Raw genomic sequence first — 25,949 nt, 5'->3', positions numbered from 1 at the left:
GGCATGTGACCCCACGTCCAGCTAATTTTTTGTATTTTTAGTAGAGATGGGCTTTCTCCATGTTGACCAGGCTGGTCTCAAATTCCTGGGCTCAAGCAATCTGCCTGTCTTGGCCTCCCAAAGTGGTAGGATTACAGGTATGAGCCACCACACCAGGTCAACTTCTGATTTTTATAATATAAGCTATTCAGTTTATGGTATCTTGTTACTGCAGCCTGAACAGAACTAATGACAAAAGATCTCTGGGCAAAAATAAAAACAAAAACTGCTTTGCCCCAATTTTTCTAGCTTTCCTTTAGGCCTCAACATCTATGGCAAAATAAGTTCAGAAACATCTGGGGTTGAATACTAGACCTCCCTCATTACTGGGTACTTTTGAGCAAATCACTTCAACCAGTCTCCATTTATCCTGTTATAAAATGGGGGTGGATGTACCCACTTTTATTCCTTAAAAGATTTACAAAGAAAGTTCCCTCAAATTCTTAGCACAGGTCCCAGCTCCTGGTAGTGCTTTATAAATGTTAGTCCCTCCATTTAAGAGTACTTTCTGTATATTGCTCCTTTACCCATTTTAGTTTTTTTTTGTTAAGTGTGGTCAAATACACAAAATTTACTAGGTGTAAGTTTTACACATAGAAAATAAAAATAAAATTTGTTCTTTAAATATTTTTTATTATTTTTTTGTGAAGGGACTTAGTACCACTGAACTGTACACCTAAAAATAAATAAAAAACTTATTTAAAATTTTTAATTTAAAATAAAATTCATTTTAATTTAAATTTATTTAATATAAAATTTGTTAGTAAATAAGTTTTTTACAAAGTACAGTTCAGTGGCATTGAGTACATTCACACTGTTGTACAACCATCACCATTATCCATCTCTGGAACTTTTTAATCATCTCAAACTGAAATTCCGTACCCATTAAACAGTAACTTCTTCACCCACTTTTCACTGGTTTTTCGGGGGTCCTCTTGAAAGAAAAATCCTTTCCATAAGATGATAAAAGGCAAGGATTGGCAAACAGGCAGCAGGCAGCTAGATTTGGCCCACAGGCTGTGATGTGCCAACCCCTAACATAAAAAGAAAAATATCGCCAGGCGCGGTGGCTCACGCCTGTAATCTCAACACTTTGGGAGGCTTAGACAGGTGTATCACCTGAGATCAGGAGTTCGCGACCAGCCTGACCAATATGGCAAAACCTCGTCTCTACTAAAGATACAAAAATTAACCAGGTGTGCTACTCAGGAGAATCACTTGAACCTCGGAGGCAGAGACTGCAGTGAGCTGAGATCGCACCACCACACTCCAGCCTGGGCAACAGAGTGAGACTCCATCTCAACAAAAAAGAGGAGTATAAACCCCACTGACCATTCCCAAGCACGTGGAAGATGTCCCACTACCTACCCAGGAAAAAATAGTTGCTATCCAGGCAACAGCCACGTTACACTATTTATTACGTGACTCTTGACAGAACATCACCTTCGTAGCTTTCAGCTATGGTTCCAGAAAGTGGGTGAAAACAGAAAATCCAGGGAACACGGCCTGAGAGGTGCTCTCAGCCACACACCCCCCTTTATCTCAGGGGAGGCACACTCGACTGGTGAGGCCCCAGACCTGCCCCAAGCCTTCAAGGAATATTCAGTGTGTCTGCCTGCCGCGAAGAGGCGTAGAACGGAAATGTCTGTGTGGCTCAAAACCTTAAGAATGTGGGCAGGCCATTGAGCCATCAGTCATGCATGGAAATGTCAGGGTCCTGCCCTGGAGCTCCAGCCCATGGCTCCCAGAGATCTCCCCGCAGCTCCTGACACAGCATTGCCTCAGGAGAGTAGAGCTTTGCCTCTATCTAATCTGAACAGATTAGATCTCAGGTACCTATTTCCTCCAGACCAGGTCAGAAAAAGCCACCAACACAAAAGCATCTCCCAGAGCCAACACACAGACCTCCAAGTCCCAGTGTGTCCGGCACTGGTTCCTTCTGGTGGGTTCTTGGTTTTGCTGGAGCCGCAGACCTTTGCGGTGAGTGTTACAATTCTTAAAAGATGGCGTGTCGGGAGTTTGTTCATTCTAGTGGGTTCATGCTCTTGCCGACTTCAGGAGTGAAGCCGCAAACCTTTGCAGCCAGTGTTACAACTCCTAAAGGTGACACCTCCGGAGTTGTTTGTTCCTCCTGGAGGGTTCGTGGCCTCGCTGACTTCAGGAATGAAGCCGCAGACCTCTGTAGTGAGTGTTACAGCTCGTTTTTTTTTTAAGACGGAGTCTCACTCTCACCCCGGCTGGACTGCAGTGGCGCAATCTCGACTCACTGCAAGCTCCACCTCCTGAGTTCACGCAATTCTCCTGCCTCAGCCTCTGGCGTAGCTGGGACTACAGGCGCCCGACACCGCGCCCAACTATTTTTTCTTTTTTTTGTACATTTAGTAGATAGAGATGGGGTTTCACCGTTAGCCAGGATGCTCATCTCCTGACCTCATTGATCCACCCACCTCGGCCTCCCAAAGTGCTAGGATTACAGGCGTGAGCCACCACACCCAGCCGTGTTACAGCTCTTTTAGATGGCACGTCTCACATGCCACTTATCGCAGTGTTACAGCTCTTTTAGGTGGCACGTCCGACATGCCACTTTCCAGTGTTACAGCTCTTTTAAGTGGCACGTCCCACATGCCACTTTTCACACGAAGCGTCACAGCTCTTTTAGGTGGCACACCCAGAGTTCTTCATTCCTCATGGGTTCATGGTTCACGCTGACTTCACAAATGGAAGTCGCCAACCCTTCGCAGTGTTAAAGGTGGTGCACCCGCCGTAGTCGTTCTTCGTTGAGTGTTACAGCTCTTAAAGATGGCAAGCATTACAGCTCTTAAAGTAGCCCATATGGGAGTTGCTCATTCCTCCCACTGGGTTTGTGGTCTCACTTCGGCAGCGAAGCCAGACCTTCTCGGTCAGCACTAACAGCGCTCACAACTGGCGCAGCCAGAATTGTTCTTTCCTCCCGGCGGGTGGGTTCACGGTTTCAGCTTCTTCACAAATCAAACCGTACACCTTCGCATTCAGCATTACAGCTTATGAACGTGGCGTGGACCCAAACGAGCAGCAGCGACAAAACAAACGAAGAAAACTTCCACAGCAGGAAAAGTAACCGGAACAGGCTATCGGGGTTGGCGTTAGCAGCCAGCTTTTATTCCCTTATTTGGCCCTGCCCACATCCTGCTGATTGGTCCATTTTACAGAGCACTGATTGGTCTATTTTACAGAGCAGTGATTGGTCCATTTTACAGATTGCTGATTGGTGCATTTTTACAGAGTGCTGATTGGTGCGTTTATAAACCTTTAGCTAGACACAGCACTGCTGGCTGCGTTTTTACAGAGTGCTGATTGGAGCATTTACCATCCTTTAGCTAGACACAGAGTGCTGACTGCTGCATGTACAAACTTTAGCTAGACACAGAGCACTGACTGATGCATTTACAATCCTCTAGCTAGACAGAAAAGTTCTCCAAGTCCCCACTCGACCCAGAAAGTCAAGCTGGCTTCACCTCTCACCAGCAAGCCTGAACTGGTGACATGTGGGGGACAATAGCAAAAATTTGCAGGCTCAGACAAGCCACCTGGCCCTGAATACCAGGTCCAGCTCTCACTGGTGGTGTAACCCTCAGAAGGCTTCCTGAGCTCTCTAGGACTAAGTTTCACATCAACAAAAGTAGGTGCTATTACCTCTACCCACAGATTTGTTACTAGAAAAGAAGTTCTGGCCAGGTATGGTGATTCATGCCTGTAATTTCAACACTTTAGGAGGCAGAGGTAGGAGGATTGCTTGAAGTCGGGAGTTTGAGATCAGCCTGGTCAACACTGCAATATTCTGTTTCTACAAACATTTTTTTAAAAAAGTGCCTAGTCTGTGCTAGTGCCTTTTTCCACAGTACTGGTACCCGAGAACACATTATTCTCTTTCCTCCCTGAAAGCCACCAGGCAAATGGCCACAGAACTTGGGATACTCTTCAATCAGCCAGCCCCTCAATAGGACCTTTTCTGCCAAAGGTGTTCTCTAAAAATCCCTGCCTCTCCTACCCCTATGTGGCAAGGCCTGTCTTAGGTGAAAGGTGTCAGGCCTCTGAGCCCAAGCTAAGCCATCATATCCCCTGTGACCTGCACGTACACATCCAGATGGCCGGTTACTGCCTTAACTAATGACATTCCACCACAAAAGAAGTGAAAATGGCCTGTTCCTGCCTTAACTGATGACATTGTCTTCTGAAATTCCTTCTGGCTCATCCTGGCTCAAAAGCTCCCCCACTGAGCATCTTGTGACCCGCACTCTGCCTGCGAGAAAACCCCCCTTTGACTATAATTTTCCTTTACCTACCCAAATCCTATAAAGCGGCCCCACCCCTATCTCCCTTCACTGACTCTCTTTTCGGACTCAGCCCGCCTGCACCCAGGTGAAATAAATAGCCATGCTGCTCACACAAAGCCTGTTTGGTGGTCTCTTCACAGGGACGCACATGAAATTTGGTGCCGTGACTCGGATCAGGGGACCTCCCTTGGGAGATCAATCCTCTGTCCTCCTGCTCTTTGCTCCGTGAGAAAGATCCACCTACGACTTCAGGTCCGCAGACCGTCCAGCCCAAGAAACATCTCACCAATTTCAAATCCGGTAAGCGGCCTCTTTTTACTCTCTTCTCCAACCTCCCTCACTATCCCTCAGCCTCTTTCTCCTTCCAAACTTGGCGCCACACTTCAATCTCTCCATTCTTTTAATTTCAATTCCTTTCATTTTCTGGTAGAGACAAAGGAGACACGTTTTATCCGTGGACCCAAAACTCCAGCACCGGTCACAGACTAGGGAAGGCAGCCTTCCCTTGGTGTTTAATCATTTCAGGGACACCTCTCTGATTATTCACTCAGGTTTCAGAGGTGTCAGAACACGCAGGGACGCCTGCCTTGGTCCTTCACCCTTAGCAGCAAGTCCCGCTTTTCTGGGGAAAGGGCAAGTATCCCACCCCCTTCTCTCTGTGTCTCTACCCCTTCTCTGCCTTTCTGGGGGGCAAGAAACCCCCAACCCCTTCTCCTTCACTATTAGCGGCAAGTCCTGCTTTTCTAGAGCAGGGGCAAGTACCCCAATCTCGTATCTCTGTGCCCCATCCCTTATTTCCGCGCCCCAACCTCTTATATCTCTGCGCCCCAATCCCTTATTTCCGCGCCCCGACCTCTTATCTCTGCACCCCAATCCCTTATTCCTGTGCCCCGACCTCTTATCTCTGCACCCCATCCCTTATTTCTGCACCCCAATCTCTTATCTCTGCGCCCCATCCCTTATTTCCGTGCCCCGACCTCTTATCTCTGCGCCCCAACACCTTATTTCCACACCCCAACCCCTTTCCCGCTTTTCTGGAAGGTAAGAACCCCCGAACCCCTTCCCTCCGTGTCTCTACTCTCTTTTCTCTAGGCTTGCTTCCTTCACTATGGGCAACCTTCCACCCTCCATTCCTCCTTCTTCTCCCTTAGCCTATGTCCTCAAAAACTTAAAACCTCTTCAACTCTCACCTGACCTAAAATGTAAGCATCTTATTTTCTTCTGCAATGCCGCTTGACCCCAATACAAACTCAACAGTAGTTTCAAATAGCCAGAAATGGCACTTTCAATTTTTCCATCCTACAAGATCTACATAATTCTTGTCTTAAATGGGCAAATGGTCTGAGGTGCCTGACGTCCCGGCATTCTTTTACACATCGGTCCCTCTCTAGTCTCTGTTCCTAATGCAACTCATCCCAAATCCTCCTTCTTTCCCTCCCACCTGTCCCCTCAGTCCCAACCCCAAGCGTCGCTGAGTCTTTCTAATCTTCCTTTTCTATAGACCCATCTGACCTCTCCCCTCCTCCCCAGGCTGCTCCTCACCAGGCCCAGCTAGGTCCCAATTCTTCCTCAGCCTCAGCTCTTCCACCCTATAATCCTTTTATCACCTCCCCTCCTCACACCTGGTCCGGCTTACAGTTTCGTTCGGTGACGAGCCCTCCCCCACCTGCCCAGCAATTTACTCTTAAAATGGTGGCTGGAGCTAAAGGCATAGTCAAGGTTAATGTTCCTTTTTCTTTATCCCAAATCAGATAGCATTTAGGCTCTTTTTCATCAAATATAAAAATCCAGCCCAGTTCATGACTCGTTTGGCAGCAACCCTGAGACACTTTACAGCCCTAGACCCTAAAAGGTCAAAAGGCCATCTTATTCTCAAAATACATTTTATTACCCAATCTGCTCCCGACATTAAATAAAACTCCAAAAATTAAATTCCGGCCCTCAAACCCCACAACAGGATTTAATTAACCTCGCCTTCAAGGTGTACAATAATAGAAAAAAGTTGCAATTCCTTGCCTCTGCTGTGAGACAAACCCCAGCCACATCTCCAGCACACGAGAACTTCCAAACGCCTGAACCGCAGCGGCCAGGCGTTCCTCCAGAACCTCCTCCCCCAGGAGCTTGCTACAAGTGCCAGAAGTCTGGCCACCAGGCCAAGGAATGCCCGCAGCCCGGGATTCCTCCTAAGCCGCGTCCCATCTGTGCGGGACCCCACTGGAAATCCGACTAACTCACGTGGCAGCCACTCCCAGAGCCCCTGTAACTCTGGCCCAAGGCTCTCTAACTGCTTCCCAGATCTTCTTGGCTTAGCGGCTGAAGACTGACGCTGCTCGATCACCTCGGAAGCCCCCTAGACCATCATGGACACCAAGCTTCACGTAACTCTCACAGTAGAGGGTAAGTCTGTCCCCTTCTTAATACGGAGGCTACCCACTCCACATTACCTTCTTTTCAAGGGCCTGTTTCCCTTGCCTCCATAACTGTTGTAGGTATTGATGGTCAGGCTTCTAAACCTCTTAAAACTCCCCAACTCTAGTGCCAACTTAGGCAATACTCTTTTTAGCACTCCTTTTTAGTTATCCCCACCTGCCCAGTTCCCTTATTAGGCCGATACACTTTAACAAATTATCTGCTTCCCTGACTATTCCTGGATTACAGCTACATCTCATTGCTGCCCTTCTTCCCAATCCAAAGCCTCCTTTGTTCCTCCTCTTTTATCCCCCCACCTTAACCCACAAATATAAGATACCTCTACTCCCTCCTTGGTGACCGATCATGCACCCCTTACCATCTCATTAAAACCTAATTACCTTTACCCCGCTCAATGCCAAGATCCCATCCCACAGCATGCTTTGAAAGGATTAAAGCCTGTTATCACTCACCTGCTACAGCATGGCTTTTTAAAGCCTATAAACTCTCCTTACAATTCCCCCATTTTACCTGTCCTAAAACCAGACAAGCCTTACAAGTTAGTTGAGGATCTATGCCTTACCAACCAAATTGTTTTGCCTATCCACCCCATGGTGCCAAACCCATATACTCTCCTATCCTCAATACCTCCCTCCACAGTCCATTATTCTGTTCTGGATCTCAAACATACTTTCTTTACTATTCCTTTGCACCCTTCATCCCAGCCTCTCTTTGCTTTCACTTGGACTGACCCTGACACTCATTAGGCTCAGCAAATTACCTGGGCTGTACTGCCGCAAGGCTTCACAGACAGCCCCCATTACTTCAGTCAAGCCCAAATTTCTTCCTTATCTGTTACCTATCTCAGCATAATGCTCATAAAAACACACGTGCTCTCCCTGCTGATCGTGTCCGATTAATCTCCGAAACCTCAATCCCTTACAAAACAACAACTCCTTTCCTTCCTAGGTATGGTTAGTGTGGTCAGAATTCTTACACAAGAGCCAGGACTGCACCCCATATAGCCTTTCTGTCCAAACAACTTGACCTTACTGTTTTAGCCTAGCCATCATATCTCCGTGCAGTGGCTGCTGCCGCCCTAATACTTTTAGAGACCCTCAAAATCACAAACTATGCTCAACTTACTCTCTACATTTCTCATAACTTCCAAAATCTATTTTCTTCCTCATACCTGATGCATATACTTTCTGCTCCCCGGCTCCTTCAGCTGTACTCACTCTTTGTTAAGTCCCACAATTACCATTGTTCCTGGCCTGGACTTCAATCCGGCCTCCCATATTATTCCTGATACCACACCTGACCCCCATGACCGTATCTCTCTGATCCACCGGACATTCACCCCATTTCCCCATATTTCCTTCTTTCCCGTTCCTTACCCTGATCATGCTTGATTTATTGATGGCAGTTCCACCAAGCCTAATCGCCACACACCAGCAAAGGCAGGCTATGCTATAGTACAAGCCACTAGCCCGCCTCTTAGAACTTCTCATATTCTTTCCATCGTAGAAATCTATCCTCAAGGAAATAACTTCTCAGTGTTCCATCTGCTATTCTACTACTCCTCAGGGATTATTCAGGCCCCCTCCCTTCCCTACACATCAAGCTCGAGGATTTGCCCCCACCCGGGACTGGCAAATTAGCTTTACTCAACATGCCCCGAGTCAGAAAAGTAAAATACCTCTTAGTCTAGGCAGACACTTTCACTGGATAAGTAGAGTCCTTTCCTACAGGGTCTGAGAAGGCCACCGCAGTCATTTCTTCCCTTCTGTCAGACATAATTCCTCAGTTTAGCCTTCCTACCTATACAGTCTGATAACAGACCAGACTTTATTAGTCAAATCAGCCAAGCAGTTTTTCAGGCTTCTAGTATTCAGTGAAACCTTTACATGCCTTATGGTCCTCCGTCTTCAAGAAAAGTTGAATGGACTAAAGGTCTTTTAAAAACACACCTCACCAAGCGCAGCCACCAACTTAAAAAGGACTGGACAATACTTTTACCACTTTCCCTTCTCAGAAGTCAGACCTGTCCTCAGAATGCTACAAAGTACAGCCCATTTGAGCTCCTGTATAGATGCTCCTTTTTATTAGGCCCCAGTCTCATTCCAGACACCAGACCAACTTAGACTGTGCCCCCCAAAAAACTTGTCATCCCTACTATCTTCTGTCTAGTCATACTCCTATTCACCGTTCTCAATTACTCATACATGCCCTGCTCTTGTTTACACTGCCGGTTTACACTGTTTCTCCAAGCCATCACAGCTGATATCTCCTGGTGCTATCCCCAAACCGCCACTCTTAACTCTTGAAGTAAATAAATAATCTTTGTTGACAGGACTATGCTGAATTTCTTTAGGCACTCTCTAATTAGATGTCCTAGGTCCTCCCAATTCTTAGACCTTTAATACCTGTTTTTCTCCTTCTCTTATTCCGTTTAGTTTTTCGATTCATACAAAACCGTATCCAGGCCATCACCAATAATTCTAAATGACAAATGTTTCTTCTAACAGTCCCACAATATCACCCTTTACCACAAAATCTTCCTTCAGCTTAATCTCTCCCACTCTAGGTTCCCACGCCGCCCCAATCCTGCTCGAAGCAGCCCTGAGAAACATCGCTCATTATCTCTCCATACCACCCCCAAAAATTTTCACCATCCCAACACTTTACCACTATTTCGTTTTTTTTTCTTATTAATATAAGAAGACAGGAATGTCAGGCCTCTGAGCCCAAGCTGAGCCATCATATGCCCTGTGACCTGCACGTACACATCCAGATGGCGGGTTCCTTAACTGATGACATTCCACCACAAAAGAAGTGAAAATGGCCTGTTCCTGCCTTAACTGATGACATTGCCTTGTGAAATTCCTTCTCCTGGCTCATCCTGGCTCAAAAGCTCCCCTACTGAGCACCTTGTGGCCCCCACTCTGCCCGCCAGAGAACAACCCAACCCCCTCTTTACTGTAATTTTCCTTTACCTACCCAAATCCTATAAAACGGCCCCACCCCTATCTCCCTTCGCTGACTGTCTTTTCGGACTCAGCCCGCCTGCACCCAGGTGAAATTAACAGCCACGTTGCTCACACAAAGCCTGTTTGGTGGTCTCTTCACACGGACGCGCATGAAAAAAGGCAAGAAAAAAAAAACCAGGAGAAACTGGGCGCAGGGAGCGACAAGCCCTCACTCCTGGTGCAGAGGCCGGGAACTGCCAGCTTCTTCCCGGAACATTTGCGAGCATCCTTTCTGTTCACTGTATGGTAACGATCGTAATAACACTCCATTCCATGACACTCAGCCCCCATATTACATCATTCAGTTCCAAAACACTGGATAAATGTGAATGCGTCTTCACAATGCCTCCAAAAGCCGTAAGAAATTATGTTTCAAAAACACCAAAAACCAAGGACATAAAAGTATTGGAGGTTTCCAAATGAATCACAGATTTCAAGGGTCAGTTCAGGCACAGAACAGCTTAAGAATAAACACCTACCTTGCCAAAGTCTCCTGTTCATTGCTGGGGAAACCAACAAGAGCAATGAAAACATACCCCTAGGCCAGCCAGCCAGCAGATGCTGGAGAGGGCCTCGCTGTTGGTGGCTTCCCAGACAGCTGTGGGAACTCTGAACCGATCTCCTCCCTCCCAGTAAACTCCCCCATAGCAACTCCTAAGTTCTGCACTGGCAACAGCACCTTTTCCCTCGTCTTACCCAGCCCCCTCCTTCCTGCACTTCCCTCCTCCCTGATCTTTGTCCTTCAGAGGTGACATGCAGGCTCTCTAGGCTGTCCAACAGGCAGCTCGCAGTACTCAGCAGGCCCACCTGTGAACTACACCCCACAGCAGCTCCAGTTTGGAGAATGTAACGGACAGCTTGGGAGCACTAATGCATTTCTGCTATCACTTGTCATTTTAAAGAGTAACACATTTTCTCTCTCTTCTTAAAACAAACCCCACATTACCCTCCATCTTTCTTCTCCATCTCTGACTCAGTTCTCAGAGCATGTGCCCTTGACAACACTCACCAGAGACGAGCAAATGCCAGTGAAGGTGGCGCTGTTACAAAACAGCATCCCATCTGAGCCCGAGTCATTCTCCAGCCACGAGGATCCTCAATCTCCTTTTCACAGGTGAGGAAAGTGAGATTGAGAAAGAATGCGACTTCCCCAGTGTGACTCAGCTCATGTGCCCACGCTGACTTCTGGGGTGCTATGGGCTGAAGGTTTGTGTCCCCCACAAATTCCTATGCTGAAACTGAATCTTCAAGCCAATGGCATTAGGAGGCAGGGCCTTTGGGAGGTGATTAGGTCATAAGGGTGCAGCCTTCATGAATGGGATTAGTACCCTCACAAGAGAGGTTCCAAGGAGCCTGTGTGCCTCTTCCACTATATGAAGATGCAGCAAGAAGGCACCACCTATGAGGAACGGTGAAACTAGACACTAAATCAGCCAACACCTTGATTTTGGAATTCCAGCCTCCAGAACTGTGAGCAATTTTCTGTTGTTTATACACCAGTCAGTTTATGGTATTTTATGATAGCAGACCAAACAGACTCAGACAAAGAGCATTAAGGAGTGACTTTAACAGCAATACAACCAGCTGGAAAGTAAAGAGAAGGAAAAAGAGCAAGTGAGGTATCTAGGAAATGATATTAAAGATGAGCTCCAGGAACCAAGGAATATATATATACAGCTGACATAAAGCAATGTGGTGAATCTCAAATATACTATCAAGAAAAAGAAGATCAAAAGACATAAAGGATTACCACTTATGGAATGTTTACCAGTTTATCATATTAATAAAGGCTATGATGGATACAGATGAACAGCCTGATGAAGCGAGACATAGGGTGAGGTCTGGAAGAGTCCAGAGTGCAGGAGCTGCTGTCCCCACAGAGATGGGGTCTGCCATCCTCCAGGCATGTAGACGTGTTACCAGCCACGAAGCTTTCAAAACCCCATACTTGTGAAGGCCTCGTCAAGGAGGCATAATGAATTATTAACTCTACTTCCAGCCCTCTCCCCTCTCTGGAAAACGGAGGATGGGGCCAGAAGCTCCAAGCTTCCAATCATGGCTTGGTCTATCTGGTGACCAACCCCCACGCAGGAGCCCATTAAGGGTAGCCTTGTTAGTGAGAGGTCAGCCCTCGCTCGCTCTCGGCGCCTCCTCTGCCTGGGCTCCCACTTTGGCGGCACTTGAGGAGGCCTTCAGCCCACCACTGCACTGTGGGAGTCCCTTTCTGGGCTGGCCAAGGCCGGAGCCGGCTCCCTCAGCTTGCAGGGAGGTGCAGAGGGAGAGGCGCGAGTGGGAACCGGGGCTGCACACGGCGCTTGCGGGCCAGCTGGAGTTCCGGGTGGGTGTGGGCTCGACGGGCCCCACACTCGGAGCAGCCGCCGGCCCCAGACAATGAGGGGCTTAGCATCCGGGCCAGCGGCTGCAGAGGGTGTACTGGGTCTCCCACCAGTGCTGGCCCACTGGCGCTGCGCTCGATTTCTCGCCGGGCCTTAGCTGCCTCCCTGCCGGGCAGGGCTCAGGACCTGCAGCCCCCCATGCCTGAGCCTCCCAACCCATCCGTGGGCTCCTGTGTGGCCTGAGCCCCCGACAAGTGTCACCCCCTGTTCCACGGCGCCCAGTCCCATCGACCATCCAAGGGCTGAAGAGTGCAGGAGCAAGGCACGGGACTAGTAGGTAGCTCCACCTGCAGCCCCAGTGCGGGATCCCCTAGGTGAAGCCAGCTGGGCTCCTGAGTTTGGTGGGGATGTGGAGAATCTTTATGTCTAGCTCAGGGATTGTAAATACACCAATCAGCACTCTGTGTCTAGCTCAAGGTTTGTAAACACACCAATTAGCACCCTTTGTCTAGCTCAGGGTTTGTGAATGCATCAGTTGACACTCTATCTAGCTAATCTGGTGGGGAGGTGGAGAACCTTTATGTCTAGCTAAGGGATTGTAAATACACCAATCAGCAGGATGTGGGTGGGGCCAGATAAGAGAATAAAAGCAGGCTGCCCGAGCCAATAGTAGCAACCTGCTTGGGTCTGCTTCCACACTGTGGAAGCTTTGTTTTTTCACTCTTTGCAATAAATCTTGCTACTGCTCACTCTTTGGGTCCACATTGCTTTTATGAGCTATGACACTCATCACGGAGGTCTGCAGCTTCATTCCTGAAGGCAGTGAGACCATGAGTCCACCAGGAGGAACGAATAACTCCAGAAGTGCCGCCTTAAGAGCTGTAACACTCATTCTGAAGGTCTGCAGCTTCACTCCTGAGCCAGCCAGACCACGAACCCAGCAGAAGGAAGAAACTCCGAACACAGCTAAACATCAGAAGGAACAAACTCCAGCACGCGTCACCTTAAGAGCTATAACCCACCGCAATGGGTCCGTGGCTTCATTCTTGAAGTCAGGGAGACCAAGAACCCACCAATTCTAGACACATTAGAACAAGAACAGCTGTGCTGCTATCACTCCAGGAAATCCCAAGAGATTTCGGAGTGGAGTGATGTGTCAGGAACCAGGGTCAAAGATTAAATAGAACAAAAGCTACTCCTACCACCCACGAAGTCCCAAGGGCTTCAGAAGCTCTGTGTCAGCAATCAGGATCAATGACCAAATATTAGAACAAAAAGATTCTTAGTACCCTTCTCAAGAACCAAGGGCTGAGACCAATAAACACATACATTTCTTATTATTTAACAGTATTCAACAAACATCATCAAAAACAAGTTGGCTGCTCTATTACAGAGAACAAAGTGAATTTTTCTATTTCCCAACCCAGTCCTAACACTGGTACAGCTGGTTGACCCTGGAACAATTTTGTTGTTGTTGAGACAGAGTCTCACTCTATCTCCCAGGCTAGAGTGCAATGGTGAGATCTCGGCCCACTGCCACCTTTGCCTCCCAGGTTCAAGCAATTCTCTGCCTCAGCCTCCCAAGTAGCTGGGATTACAGTTGCCTGCCACTACGCCTGGCTAATTTTTTTTTAAGTAGAGACAGGGTTTCACCATCTTGGCCAGGCTGGTCTTGAACTCTTGACCTCATGATCCACCCACCTCGGCCTCCCAAAGTGCCAGGATTACAGGCATGAGCCACTGCACCTGGCCAATTTTTTTTTTTTTTTTTTTTTTTTGAGACAGTCTCCCTCTGTTGACCAGGCTGGAGTGCAGTGGCGTGATCTCGGCTCACTGCAACCTTCACCCGCTGGGTTCAAGAGATTCTCCTGCCTCAGCCTCCTGAGTAGCTGGGATTACAGGCGCCCGCCATCACGGCCGGCTAATTTTTGTATTTTTAGTAGAGACAGCATTTCGCCATGTTGGCCAGGCTGGTCTCAAATTCCTGACCTCAGGTGATCCACCCGCCTCGGCCTCCCAAAGTGCTGGGGTTACAGTTGTGGGCCACTGCACCCATCTGGAACAATTCTTGATCCTTTCTTGTTATGTGTTTGAAAAGCATAAAAATACTTAACAATACTTGGAAGTCCTTTAACAGAAGACTTTACTCCATAACAATTCCTTCCTCCCAACTTTCTTACAATGATGACATACATGAGAAGAAACGAAGTTCCAAATTCAAAAAAGGAAGGGTTAGGTAAATTATCTAGTGGTCGATCAGTATGTGCCATCATAATTAGAATTAGCAAAGACTTGCATAATTACAATACAGGTTTTTGCAAAAGCCCAAGTTGTACTCTAGAACTGCTAAATCCCTTTTTCTGCCAATCCATCTTTCCCAAAAGTCACAAATCTACATTCTAACTAGGTAAGGTGCAAATAATTAGGAAAATACAGGAAAAGTCAAGAAACAAAGCTCCTACATAAAAGACACCACCGACCGATTCACCATCGATAGTAGATGGTCGTGAAATGTTCATAACGTGGACTCCGAAATCCTACAGCGGAGTTTCCTGCTGGCAGTAGGGGTGGGACATGGAGGACCTACATATGTGACACTCCAACCCAGTCACGTTTTCAATCTTAAAATACACTCTCTTAAGAAGTAATACAAACCCCTTTTAAAGGTATCATATGGGGCCGAGTGTGGTGGCTCACACCTGTAATCTCAGCACTTTGGGAGATCAAGGTGGGCGGATCACCTGAGGTCAGGAGTTCAAGAGCAGCCTGGCCAACATGGTGCAACCCCGTCTCTACTAAAAATACAAAAAATTAGGCGGGCATGGTGGCCGGCACCCATAATCCCAGCTACTTGTGAGGCTGAGGTACAAGAATTGCTTGAACCTGGAAGGCATAGGTTGCAGTGAGCCAAGATCGCCCCACTGCACTCCAGCCTGGGTGACAAAGTGAGACTCCTTCAAAAAAAAAAAAAAAAGTATCAGATATTAAGAAACGTGATGATACTTAGGAAAAATTGAAGCCAACATCCTATGAAGTTGATGGGGATTTTATTTTATTTATTTATTTTTATTTTTTTCTTGAGACGGAGTCTCGCTCTGTCGCCCAGGCTGGAGTGCAGTGGCGTAATCTCGGCTCACTTCAAGCTCCACCTCCCGGGTTCACGCCATTCTCCTGCCTCAGCCTCTCCGAGTAGCTGGGACTACAGGCGCCCGCCACCACGCCCGGCTAATTTTTTTGTATTTTTTAGTAGAGACGAGGTTTCACCGCTGTCTCGATCTCCTGACCTCGTGATCTGCCCGCCTCGGCCTCCCAAAGTGCTGGGATTACAAGCGTGAGCCACCGCGCCCGGCCGGGGTTTTATTTTTTTATACAGGAAAGCTAGTTTTCAGATCTTCCACAGCGGCTACCTATCCTTTCCCAAATGATCCTCAATTAATCTTTGACTAAAGAGGCACCAAAAGCCCTGAAGAGAATATAGCTCCCCCGACACACTGAACAACTCCCTCATGGCTTCCCCATCTTGAGAATGTTCTACCGTAATGTTCTACTGTACTTACCATAATGGTGTGTTCAGGAAATTTGGCACGGACGAGTTTCACGAATTCCACAAAATGTTCTGAATACCCATTGGCCACATCCAGGCAAATAAATTTAACCTGTGGCACAGCTTCCAGGATGCTGGTCATCTTTTCCAGATCGTTCTGCCCACTGCCTGAACTCACGGCTACATGCTGCACCAAAATAAACCAAGAAGACAGGCATAAACAGTAGCATTCAGACATCAGACCCTGCCCCCATTTATGCACCTATTCTGGGACAGTAAAACAACCCTTTTTGGTCTACCCTAATCAAATGCACAGTGTACCTGCTCAAGACACATGCAACAGCAGAGGTAAAGGGAATTCATTCATTAAATTATCTAAACTTTGGCCAGGCACAGTGGCTTATGCTGTAATCCTAGCACTTTGGGAGGCCAAGGCGGGCAGATCACCTGAGGTAGGAGTTTGAGACCAGCCTGGCCAACATGGTGAAACCCCGTGTCTACTAAGAATACAAAAATTAGCCAAGTGTGGTGGCTCATGCCTGTAATCCCAGCACTTTGAGAGGCCGAGGCAGGTGGATCACCTGAGGTCAGGAGTTCAAGACCAGCCTGGCCAACATGTTGAAACTCTATCTCTACTAAAAATACAAAAATTAGCCAGGCGTGGTGGCAGGTGCCTGTAATCCCAGCTCCTTGGGAGGCTGAGGCAGGAGAATAGCTTGAACCTGGGGGGCAGAGGTTGCAGTGAGCCGAGATGGCGCCATTGCACTCCAGTCTGGGCAATATAGCGAGATTCCATCCGCCACCACCCTCCGCCAAAAATAAAATAATAACTACCGGCATGATGGTATCATATCAGGGAAACTCAAGGGAGGACAATGAGCAAGAACTAGAAAGTTTCCAGGAAGGAGAAATGGCCAATCAACTCAGGTTTCCCCACATGAAAGCTGTGGCCTTCACCCTGAGTGCCTTGCTTGGGGAGCAAGAGAGGGGAAGAGATCTGAAATGCCTCTTAAAAACTCTTTACTATTTTTATTTTCACTCCCAATAAAATAATAGTGCAGCATGTGACATAGTTTGGATATCGTCCTCACCCAAATCTCATGTTGAAATATGATCCCGAGTGCTGGAGGTGGGGTCTGGTGGGAGGTGTATGGGTCATGGGGGTGGATCCCTTATGAATGGCTTGGGCCATCCCCTTGGTGATCTCTCGGTCTGAGTTCACAGGAGATCTGGTGATTAAAAGTGTGTGACCTCCCACCCTCTCTTTCTCTCTCCCACTTCGCCTTCCACCATGATTGGAAGCTTCCCAAGGCCTTCCCAAAAGCAGATGGGTGGCACTATGCTTCCTGTACACCCTGCAGAACCATTAGCCAATCAGAACTCTTTTCTTTATAAATTACCCAGTTTCAGGCATTTATCTAAAGCAATGCAAGAACAGCCTAATACAGCATGCAAATCTCAACCTATACACAGAACTGCAAATCTGTTTTCCTATTAAAGGGATAAAATTTCCCAAGGTGTGAAAAGAAGCCTGACATGATCTTTCACAACTACACTTGTACATGTTTAAATCTGAAGCCACCACATCCTCTCCTAGTAACACCCTTGTCCCTTAACTTCCACCAGTGCCCTTGAACCTCATACCTCTCCCTTCTCTGAACATCTGCCCCTTGGGAAAGGACTTGTTTTCACTAATTTGTGTCTTAGTGAAACTAAGACATGGATTGTTTATATTTTAACTCTATAAACCCCGGGCCATATGAGTGACCTATCTTAATATCCTTTATGTTATTCCCCCAAATCGTAACAACGTAGCTACAGCACAGACTGAGTGTGAGCTCATGGTTAACATGACACATATTTACTCCAGCCTTCTCTGTGCATTCACGCCTGGGCCTCGTGGCTCACAGCTCTGCCCTGTGCCAGCCCAATCCACACAAGCCCACTCTCCCACCCACTAGAGCTCTGCACTCTGCTTTTTTTTATCTTACTTCATTTCTGCTTAAGTACAATATATGGAGCTTGAGACCGGTTGCCTTCTCTCACTGCTACTAAGTTTTTAACATTATCCCTTTTGAATTTGCCTTTTATTTGGCGGCGGGCTGTGTAGTAAGTCGATGTATCACACTTGGTAATGAAAGCCACAGTTCCAATTAACAATACATTGCCAAAAACTCCCTTAAAGAAGGTGGAGGGAGGCCGGGCATGGTGGCTCATGCCTATAATCCCAGCACTTCAGGAGGCCGAGGTGGGTGGATCATTTGAGGCCAACATGGTGAAACCTTGTCTCTACTAAAAATACAAAAATTTAGCCGGGCTAGGTGGTGCGCACCTGTAATCCCAGCTACTCAGGGAGGCTGAGGCAGGAAAATCACTTGAACCCGGGAGATGGGGTTGCAGTGAGCAGAGATCACGCCACTGCACTCCAGTCTGGGTGACAAGAGCAAAACTCTGCCTCAAACAAAAAAAAAATAAAAGAAGTTTGGAGGGAGGTCTGAGAAAAAGAAAAAAAGAAAATCATTATTCCCAAACTTATTATAGGGAAAAACAGAAGAAAGCGAAAACAAGCACAATTCACTTGAACACAATATGGCAAAAATGAAGGACTTACTATTGAGTCAGAATTATTTTATCTCCAAAACCACTTTTTCACTAATCAAAATCCACACATAATTAAAGTACAGTGACAACAACCACGGAAAGCCAGTGAGACCTTGAAAATGGTACGATCTGAAGTCATTTTCCAATCATAAATGATCTGACCAGCAGGGAACACCTCTAACCCAGGGAGACCTGTCTGTGGCTTCAGCTCAGAACCACCTGAATGTGGCAGGAGCAAGTGCAGGCATGTTGCAGCAAGGCTTTCTGTTGTTTTTTTTTAACAGCTTTTTGAAATATAATGACATACCATACAATTCACCCATTCGACATGCACAATTCAATGATTTTTAGTATATTTAGAGTTCTGTAACCATCATGATCGATTTTAGAACATTTTCATAATCCTCCCAAAGAAAGTCTCATACCCCTTAACCACACTCCCTCCCACACTTCCTCAGCCCCTCAGGCCACTAATCTATTTTATGACTTAGATTTGCCTATTCTGGACATTTCCTAGAAATAGGATCATAGATGCTCTGGCCTTTGCGTGTGGCCTTTTCTTTTCTGAGACCGAGTTTCGCTCTCATTGCCCAGGCTGGAGTGCAATGGCACAATCGTGGCTAACCGCAACCTCTGCCTCCGGGGTTAAAGCAATGTTCCTGCCTCAGCTTCCTGAGTAGCTGGGATTAAAGGCATGCGCCACCACACATGGCTAATTTTGTATTTCTAGTAAAGACAGGGTTTCTCCATGTTGGGCAGGTTGGACTCGAACTCCCAACCTCAGGTGATCCACCCGACTAGGCCTCCCAAAGTTCTGGGATTACAGGCGTAAGCCACCGTGCCGGGCTGCGTCTGGCCTTTTCACTTAGTGAAATGTCCTGAAGGTTCGTCCATGCTGTAGCCCGTATCAGACCTTGACTCCTTCTTACGGCTGAACAATATTTCATTGTATGGATATACCTTATTTTGTATGTCCTTTCACCCACTGATAAACATTTGGGTTGTGTCTACTTTTGGACTATTATGAATAACGCTGCTATGAACATTCATGTACAACTTTTTCTGTGGAAATGTGTTAATTTCTGTTGAGCCTACACCTAGAAATGGAATTGCTGGGTCACATGGCAACTCTAATGTTTAACATTCCAGGAACTGACAACTGTTTTCCAAAGCAGCTGCACCATTTTCCATTCTCAGCAGTGAATAAGGGTTCCAGTTCCTCCACATCCTCAACATTTATTGTCTTTTTTTTTTAATAGAAATGGGGGTCTCACTATGTTGACCAGGCTGGCCTTGAACTCCTGGGTTCAAGCAATCCTCCCACCTCAGCCTCCCAAAGTGCTGGGATTACAGGCATGACCCACGGTGCCTAGCTATTATCCGTCTTTTTGATGACAGCCATCCTGGTGGGAATAATGTTTACTCAACTCTAAAACACCTTGTCATACTCAGAAGTTTTTTCTACAGCCAAAAGACTGGATCTACCTTGAATTACCCGGTAGGAAACACAGGTCTTCCCCAAGCTCTTGGGATATAACACTTCATCTTTCAAGGGAAAACAGACATTTCTTACAGATAAATCCTAGTATTTTAATAATACAATATGGAAACAAGTTTTCTCAGCAAATCCCTGGCAATGGCACAGGGCTAGAGAAACACCGAACTCTCAATGTCTCTCTGCTACTGACTGAAATCCTCTTGACAGCTCTGAAGATTTTGTTCCCCCTGCAACACTAGTAATTGATAACCAGGCTGTAGTTGTACCTGCAGGCATTCTGGGTGATTTGTGGCAAAGAGCTTCCAGTCATCCAGGGAGTAATGCTTATGAATTGCTGTAAACATGGAGTGCTAGGAAACAAAACAACACCATTAGGATGGGAAGCCAAGTGAGAGCCCCCCTCCCTCCTCCATCTGGAAGTGGTGATCCAACAAGACAAAGGCATCAGTGTTCCTGCCATCCATGCTTAATTTGCTTTGAATATGCTCCTAGCAGCCAAAGCCAGACAAAGGTACAACCATTGAAATCATAATACCCTGTTTCCCATTCTAATCTGGTTAGACAATACCGCATTCAGGACTAGGGAGGCTCTGCCAGAAGGCAGGAGAAGGATAAAAGAGAATTCTCAGAGCCCTGCCCAGCCCACCCAGGCTCCCACCCACACCTGTACTATTAGGCCAAAAGCAGCACAGATGGTCCAAAGAGAAAACCAGGCAGCAGGTCCCCTGCCCAGGAGAAGGACCATCCTAACACAAACTTCTGCTTAGCCAGCCCTGAAGAACCCCACCTTAAACCTGAAAGCTTTCTCTTGTGTTCACAACCGGAACACTTCTTGCTAAAAGGTAAGTCCATTAAATCTTGACGGTGGGAATTATATAAAGTATAACCCTAAATCTATGACTACTGCCCCAGCATTTATGACCTGCTTTGTGTCAGTCTTTTCGTTTAATTTTTGGAACAACTTTGAACAGCATTATTAGCTTCGTGGGCATAAATGGAGCTTAAGAAGTTTAAATTGCCCAGGCATGGTGGCTTACGCCTGTAATCCCAGCACTTTAGGAGGCCGAGGCAGGAGGATCACTTAAGCCCAGGAGTTCGAGACCAGCCTGGCAACATGGCAAGACCCCATGTCTATTTAAAAAACAAAAAAAAATCAAATGTATAAAATTTGCTGAGCGTGGTGGCACATTCCTGTAATCCCAGCATTTGGGGAGGCTGAGGTGGCTGGATCACCTGAGGTCAGGAGTTCAAAACCAGCCTGACTAACATGGTGAAACCCCATCTCTACTAAATACAAAAAATTAGCCAGGCATGGTGGAGCGCCTGTAATCCCATCTACTCAGGAGGCTGAGGCAGGAGAATCACTTGAACCTGGGAGGTGGAGGTTGCAGTGAGCCAAGATGGCGCCATTGCACTCCAGCCTGGGCAACAAGAGTGAAACTCCATCTCAAAAACAAAACAAAAAAAAATTACAAAATGTAACAACTGCATGGTGAGGAAGAAGCGAAGGCCTCTTCCAAACTTGGATCTGACTATGGAGATTGGACACCTTGCCCTTTAACAGAAGCCTCCCACCTAACTTCTCTGGGGCTACCTATGTCTCCATCTACAACTTCTCATTCTAAACTTCTATGACTTCAGTAACTTGCGCTAGTTCTATGGATCCTAGAAACGGGAAATTCACAGTAGTCACCCATGGTTAGCTACACCAGTCTATGCTATTCTGTTAGCAGGGAGACTTCCTAGGAAAACGGTAAGAGCACAGCAAGTTCTAGGTTTTTCCTGGACTATAATCTATTATGTGAATAAATCGGACTTGATTGCTCCCTGGTTCCCCTCACTTTTATACTAACATATAATTCATTAACAGCAATGGTTGATGACACAGCAGAGCAGGGAAAGAGTGAGGAGAAAAAAATACCAGTTCCTTAGCAATTAATTTATTAGCCTCTGCCCCAATACTCAGTAGGGGCTGAGGTCTGACAGACAATGCAGGTGATCATGGAATCTGGCAGACCACCCCTACTCCATTTTGGGAGCTCATAATTTATTTGAGAATCTTTTCTGTCGAATCACTGGCTAATAATGAATCTCAGTGTCTCCTGTGGTTAGACTTGCTGCCCACAGTGAGAAGCTCTCTCAACTAATTGGATTTATCTTTTCACTTGGCAGGCATTATCCACAGGAAAGACAGAACCCCTGAGTGCAGCAGACATTCCACATCTAGGATGCAGAAGACGCTCTGCACCTCACCCATAAAGGTCCTGCCCACAAACGGGTTTTCGTTTATTTTTCCCAAAGCCAGGATACTATTTTTAATTTTTTTAAATTTTATTTTAACAAACAGTACTTCTCAGATTGATTTATACAATGAATTTTTTTTTTTTTTTTTTTGAGACAGGGTCTTCTTGCTGTGTCACCCAGGCTGGAGTGCAGTGACGCAATCTTGGCTCACTGCAACCTCCGCCTCCCAGCTCAAGTGATCTTCCCACCTCAGCCTCCCGAGTAGCTGGGACTACAGGCTCACACCACCACACCTGGCCAATTTTCGTATTTTTTTGTAGAAATGAGGCTTCGCCATGTTGTCCACTCTGGTCTTGAACTCCTGAGCTCAAGCAATCTGCTTGCCCCCACCTCCCCAAATCCTGGGATTACAGGTGTGAGCCACTATGCCCAGCCAAAGCCAAGGATATTAGCTACCCTCTTTATAGAAAATTAGGCTGGTGTAGTTGGCTAAAAGAGACTTTGAGCTTGTAATGTGATCGTCCATTTAAGTTCAGGGGTAAATTCCTTAGATTCTAGAGTCAGTTTGGGTTGGAATCCTGATTCTCTCTCTGTGTACATCTGGCTGAGGGCCTAGGGTAAGTGACCTACCCCTCCCCTCTCTGCCTCAGTTTCCTCATCTGTAAAAGGAACCTATCTTGTTGAGTTGTATCAAGAATTAAGAGATACAGGCCGGGCACAGTAACTCATGCCTGTAATCCCAGCACTTGGGGAGGCCAAGGCAGGTGGATCACCTGAGGTCAGGAGTTCAAGGCCAGCTTGGCCAACACGGTGAAACCCCATCTCTACTAAAAATACAAAAATTAGCCGGGTGTGGTGGCATGTGCCTGTAATCCTAGCTACTTGGGAGGCTGAGGCAGGAGAATTGTTTGAACCAGGGAGGCGGATGTTGCAGTGAGCCAAGATCACGTCACTGTACTCCAGACTGGGCGACACAGTGAGACTCTGTCTTAAAAAAAAAAAAAAAAAAGAAATACATTATCTGCAGTGTTTCGCACATAAGCGCTCGATACATGTATTCAACATAATTATACAGTAAATGCTGCAGCACAGACTGCATACAAAGCAGCTCTGTCTTAATTTTAAAGGGGTTGTCACTTTTCTGCAATATGGCACTCTTCATGTTGTCTAGCTTCTTTCTGTATCTCTAATTTCCAAAACCATCACAGCCATTTTCACGGAAGCAATGGATGCAGATCTAGACCATCTCACTGAACCCAAAGTCCAGACACCGTCCACTTTCTGATTGAAGGGAAAGACAGATGACGACCCAAAGCATCTCACATTTCTACTCTTCCCTGTGTCTGAATAAAGCCAGGGTCGGCTCCTGATAACCTGTCCACAGTGTGAGCAGCAAAGGAAAAAAACAAAAGCCTATCGCCTCACCTGTGACATCACGGCTGCCATCTCAAACGTGCCCACAGTGTCCATGTTGGCCACGATGATGGGAATCCCTGAGTAGGTCTGCTTTGAATTTCGAAAAGTGAAGGTGCGTTCAAGATCCACCTGTTGGCAAAACAGAAAAAAAAAAAAAAGGGAAAGAAATGAGTGCTTTGCTCTTATGTGAAATGTGCAGAATTTCTGGAGTTTGGAGTGAGTAGGAACAACACAAAGGTCCCTGGATTCTCTTAGGGGTCAAAGACAGGTATTCCAAGACACCAGAGCCCCCAAAGAAACCAGGTAAGGCACTGGATCCAGGTGCAAAAGCTGAAATGGGCTCCTCACTTTCCTTGATCAAGCACCAGCAGAAGGCACTGGAAATTCCGCCGTCGAGACAAGCCTCAGAATAGGAAGCTCTCTCCTACTCTCCCAGCCTCTCCAACCCCACTGCTGCCTTCTATCAGCTTCCCTGAAGACCCACATACATGTTGTCTTTGCCCCACCTCCAAGCCCTATAAAAACCATTCCCCTCCTGGGAGCATCTGCTCCACTCTTCGTTGCCAACCATGGCCCTCCTCCTGGAACAATCCCTTCACTTCTTACCTTTTACCTAGAGCCACACTCCAAAATCACCCTGCAGTGAGCGCCACACCATTAATCCCACCTTTTACCCTCCACGGCTGCTTTAATTATGAGGATCTTTCAAAACGCTGGTGGAAAGTACATTGCAACCATATGTTCCCACATATCAACACTTGTTCCTTTGACTTGCAAGCAGCTGGGTGGGGAGGTGGGGGGGTTCCAATTCTCCTATAACTTCAAGATCAGGGCATGTAGGACTAACCTTGCTATCCGCAATCCAGAACAACACAGCCACAAGGGTGGGCTTGACAGAAGCCACGTGCTAGATAAAGCCAGGAACTCACCAAGAGCTAGAAGAGTCCGAATTACTTCTCTGACCCAGGGCAGATGCAAGCCTGTCTGCTCACCCACCATCCTCAGCCTGCTCTTATCCCAGGAAGGCTACCTGCTACAGGCTCCATTTCTCAAGTTCATTTCTGGCTGGGATTGGCCAATGGAGGACGCTGGGTGGGAAACTGGAGGACAGTGGCAGGCAGAGGTAGGGGGAAGTCCGGGTAGTTCTCCCAGAACCCCTCTGCCTTAGGCAGCTTCACCAGAGCAGCTGCGTTGCCTCCAGGCCTGGATCCTCTGACCAGAGAGGCCTGTGTATTCCTTGTTCCAGCTTTCCCTAAGTGAACCCAGTCCCTTCCTGGGCTCCAGAGCACCGTCTTCTCCCTCTGACCCTCACCCTAAGGTAAGGGTGGCTTCTTGCTGTTGCTGATCTCTGGGGTACCTTAATATCCTCAGTTGTGTCAGGATACCCCCCATTCAATTCCATGTTTTAAACAGTCAGCATCGTTTGTTTCTCTGGCTGGACTCTGATAGACACGAACCACATTAGAAGTGGGTGCTTCCCCAAGGGGAACTGGCCAGAGGAGCACAGGTATGAATCTTATCCTTCTGCAGTAACTTAGACCTACATTAACCCTGGCTTCATGAATTACACCAGCAAGAGTCATTTTCTGCCAGTGTTTACCTAGATACTCCTCTTATTTTTTTCACTTGAGGCAACTTTCACTTTGCGATCAGCATTAAGTCAGAAAACACCATGGGACGGCTCTGGCCCTTTAGCCTTTACATTTCTCTTGCTTCTCAACACAGGGTTCTGTGTCCAGAAGGCATCCTGGGTGAATGATGTCATAAACATGACTGCACAGGCCTCACACAGCCATCAATGAGGAGAAATGAGATGCTGGAAGTGCACGAACCTACGCAGTGGTGCGTCCCTTTCTCCACTTCCTTCCTGATGACTCTGGGTTCTACTTCAGTGGAGCAGTTATAGTGACATTCTGAAAGAGAAATGAAGGGACCTACCCATAGCAACCCTGTGTGTGGCTAATGGCTCTCTAACATTTGGCTTGGCAGGCTTGAAACAATCAGAATTCCTTGGTCTCAAATTAGTCTTCTATCCTCCAACAGGCATGGGGCTAGCTGCTACACTCTGCACCCGGCTGAGATCACAATGGGTTTTTCTTGGCACTCCAAAACCTATCAGCAGGACACAAAACGCAGAGCTCTTCATGGAAAAGGGCAGCCTTAACAGTAAATGCTTCCCCTCATTTCCAGTCCATTTTATGAGCTAGCTCTTTGCCATTGTTAATTCTAAGAATGAGAAATAAAATGATCTTCCCCAACTTTATCCACCCACACACACACACATAACCCAGGACAGTTGTTCATTAGCAGAGATAAATATTTTAAATATTTCAGCCTCCCAGGAACAACACTTGGCGCTTAGTCTGGCACAGCCGGCCAATACGCCAAATATAGATTTGATTCCCTGTCTCAGCCTGACCTGAAAGGGAACATAAAGTAACAAAGTCCCCTCCCCCACCCGCAAACACACATCTCTGCTGCTCTCTAACAGGCCTTCATTAAAGCCAGTCCTGCCACCCA

At 46.9% G+C, this 25,949-nt stretch overlaps 1 protein-coding gene and 1 long non-coding RNA gene across 3 annotated transcripts in view; one reads left to right on the top strand and one right to left on the bottom strand.

The window, feature by feature from the left end:
* GMPR (guanosine monophosphate reductase) overlaps positions 1-25,949 on the bottom strand; it is a 60,377-nt gene that overhangs the window by 26,383 nt on the left and 8,045 nt on the right. For both annotated transcript variants that reach the window (XM_058432604.1, XM_032140464.2), the window contains exons 2-4: positions 23,439-23,558; positions 20,036-20,119; positions 15,684-15,857 (exon numbers count right to left, since the gene is read on the bottom strand). In XM_058432604.1, coding sequence (XP_058288587.1) covers positions 15,684-15,857; positions 20,036-20,119; positions 23,439-23,558 — 378 coding nt within the window. The remainder of the gene's footprint in view (positions 1-15,683; positions 15,858-20,035; positions 20,120-23,438; positions 23,559-25,949) is intronic.
* LOC131382156 (uncharacterized) lies at positions 1,498-25,414 on the top strand. The gene is made up of 8 exons (XR_009211384.1): positions 1,498-1,603; positions 1,889-2,019; positions 4,493-4,652; positions 6,648-6,749; positions 10,768-10,904; positions 21,942-22,030; positions 23,222-23,541; positions 25,155-25,414. It is a non-coding gene; the product is annotated as an uncharacterized LOC131382156 (long non-coding RNA).

The sequence above is a fragment of the Hylobates moloch genome, unplaced genomic scaffold (assembly GCF_009828535.3).
Source record: "Hylobates moloch isolate HMO894 unplaced genomic scaffold, HMol_V3 SCAFFOLD_20, whole genome shotgun sequence".
Taxonomy (NCBI): Eukaryota; Metazoa; Chordata; class Mammalia; order Primates; family Hylobatidae; genus Hylobates; species Hylobates moloch.
The sequence above is the reverse complement of the archived record's forward strand: the minus strand, read 5'-3'. Positions and strand labels throughout refer to the sequence as shown.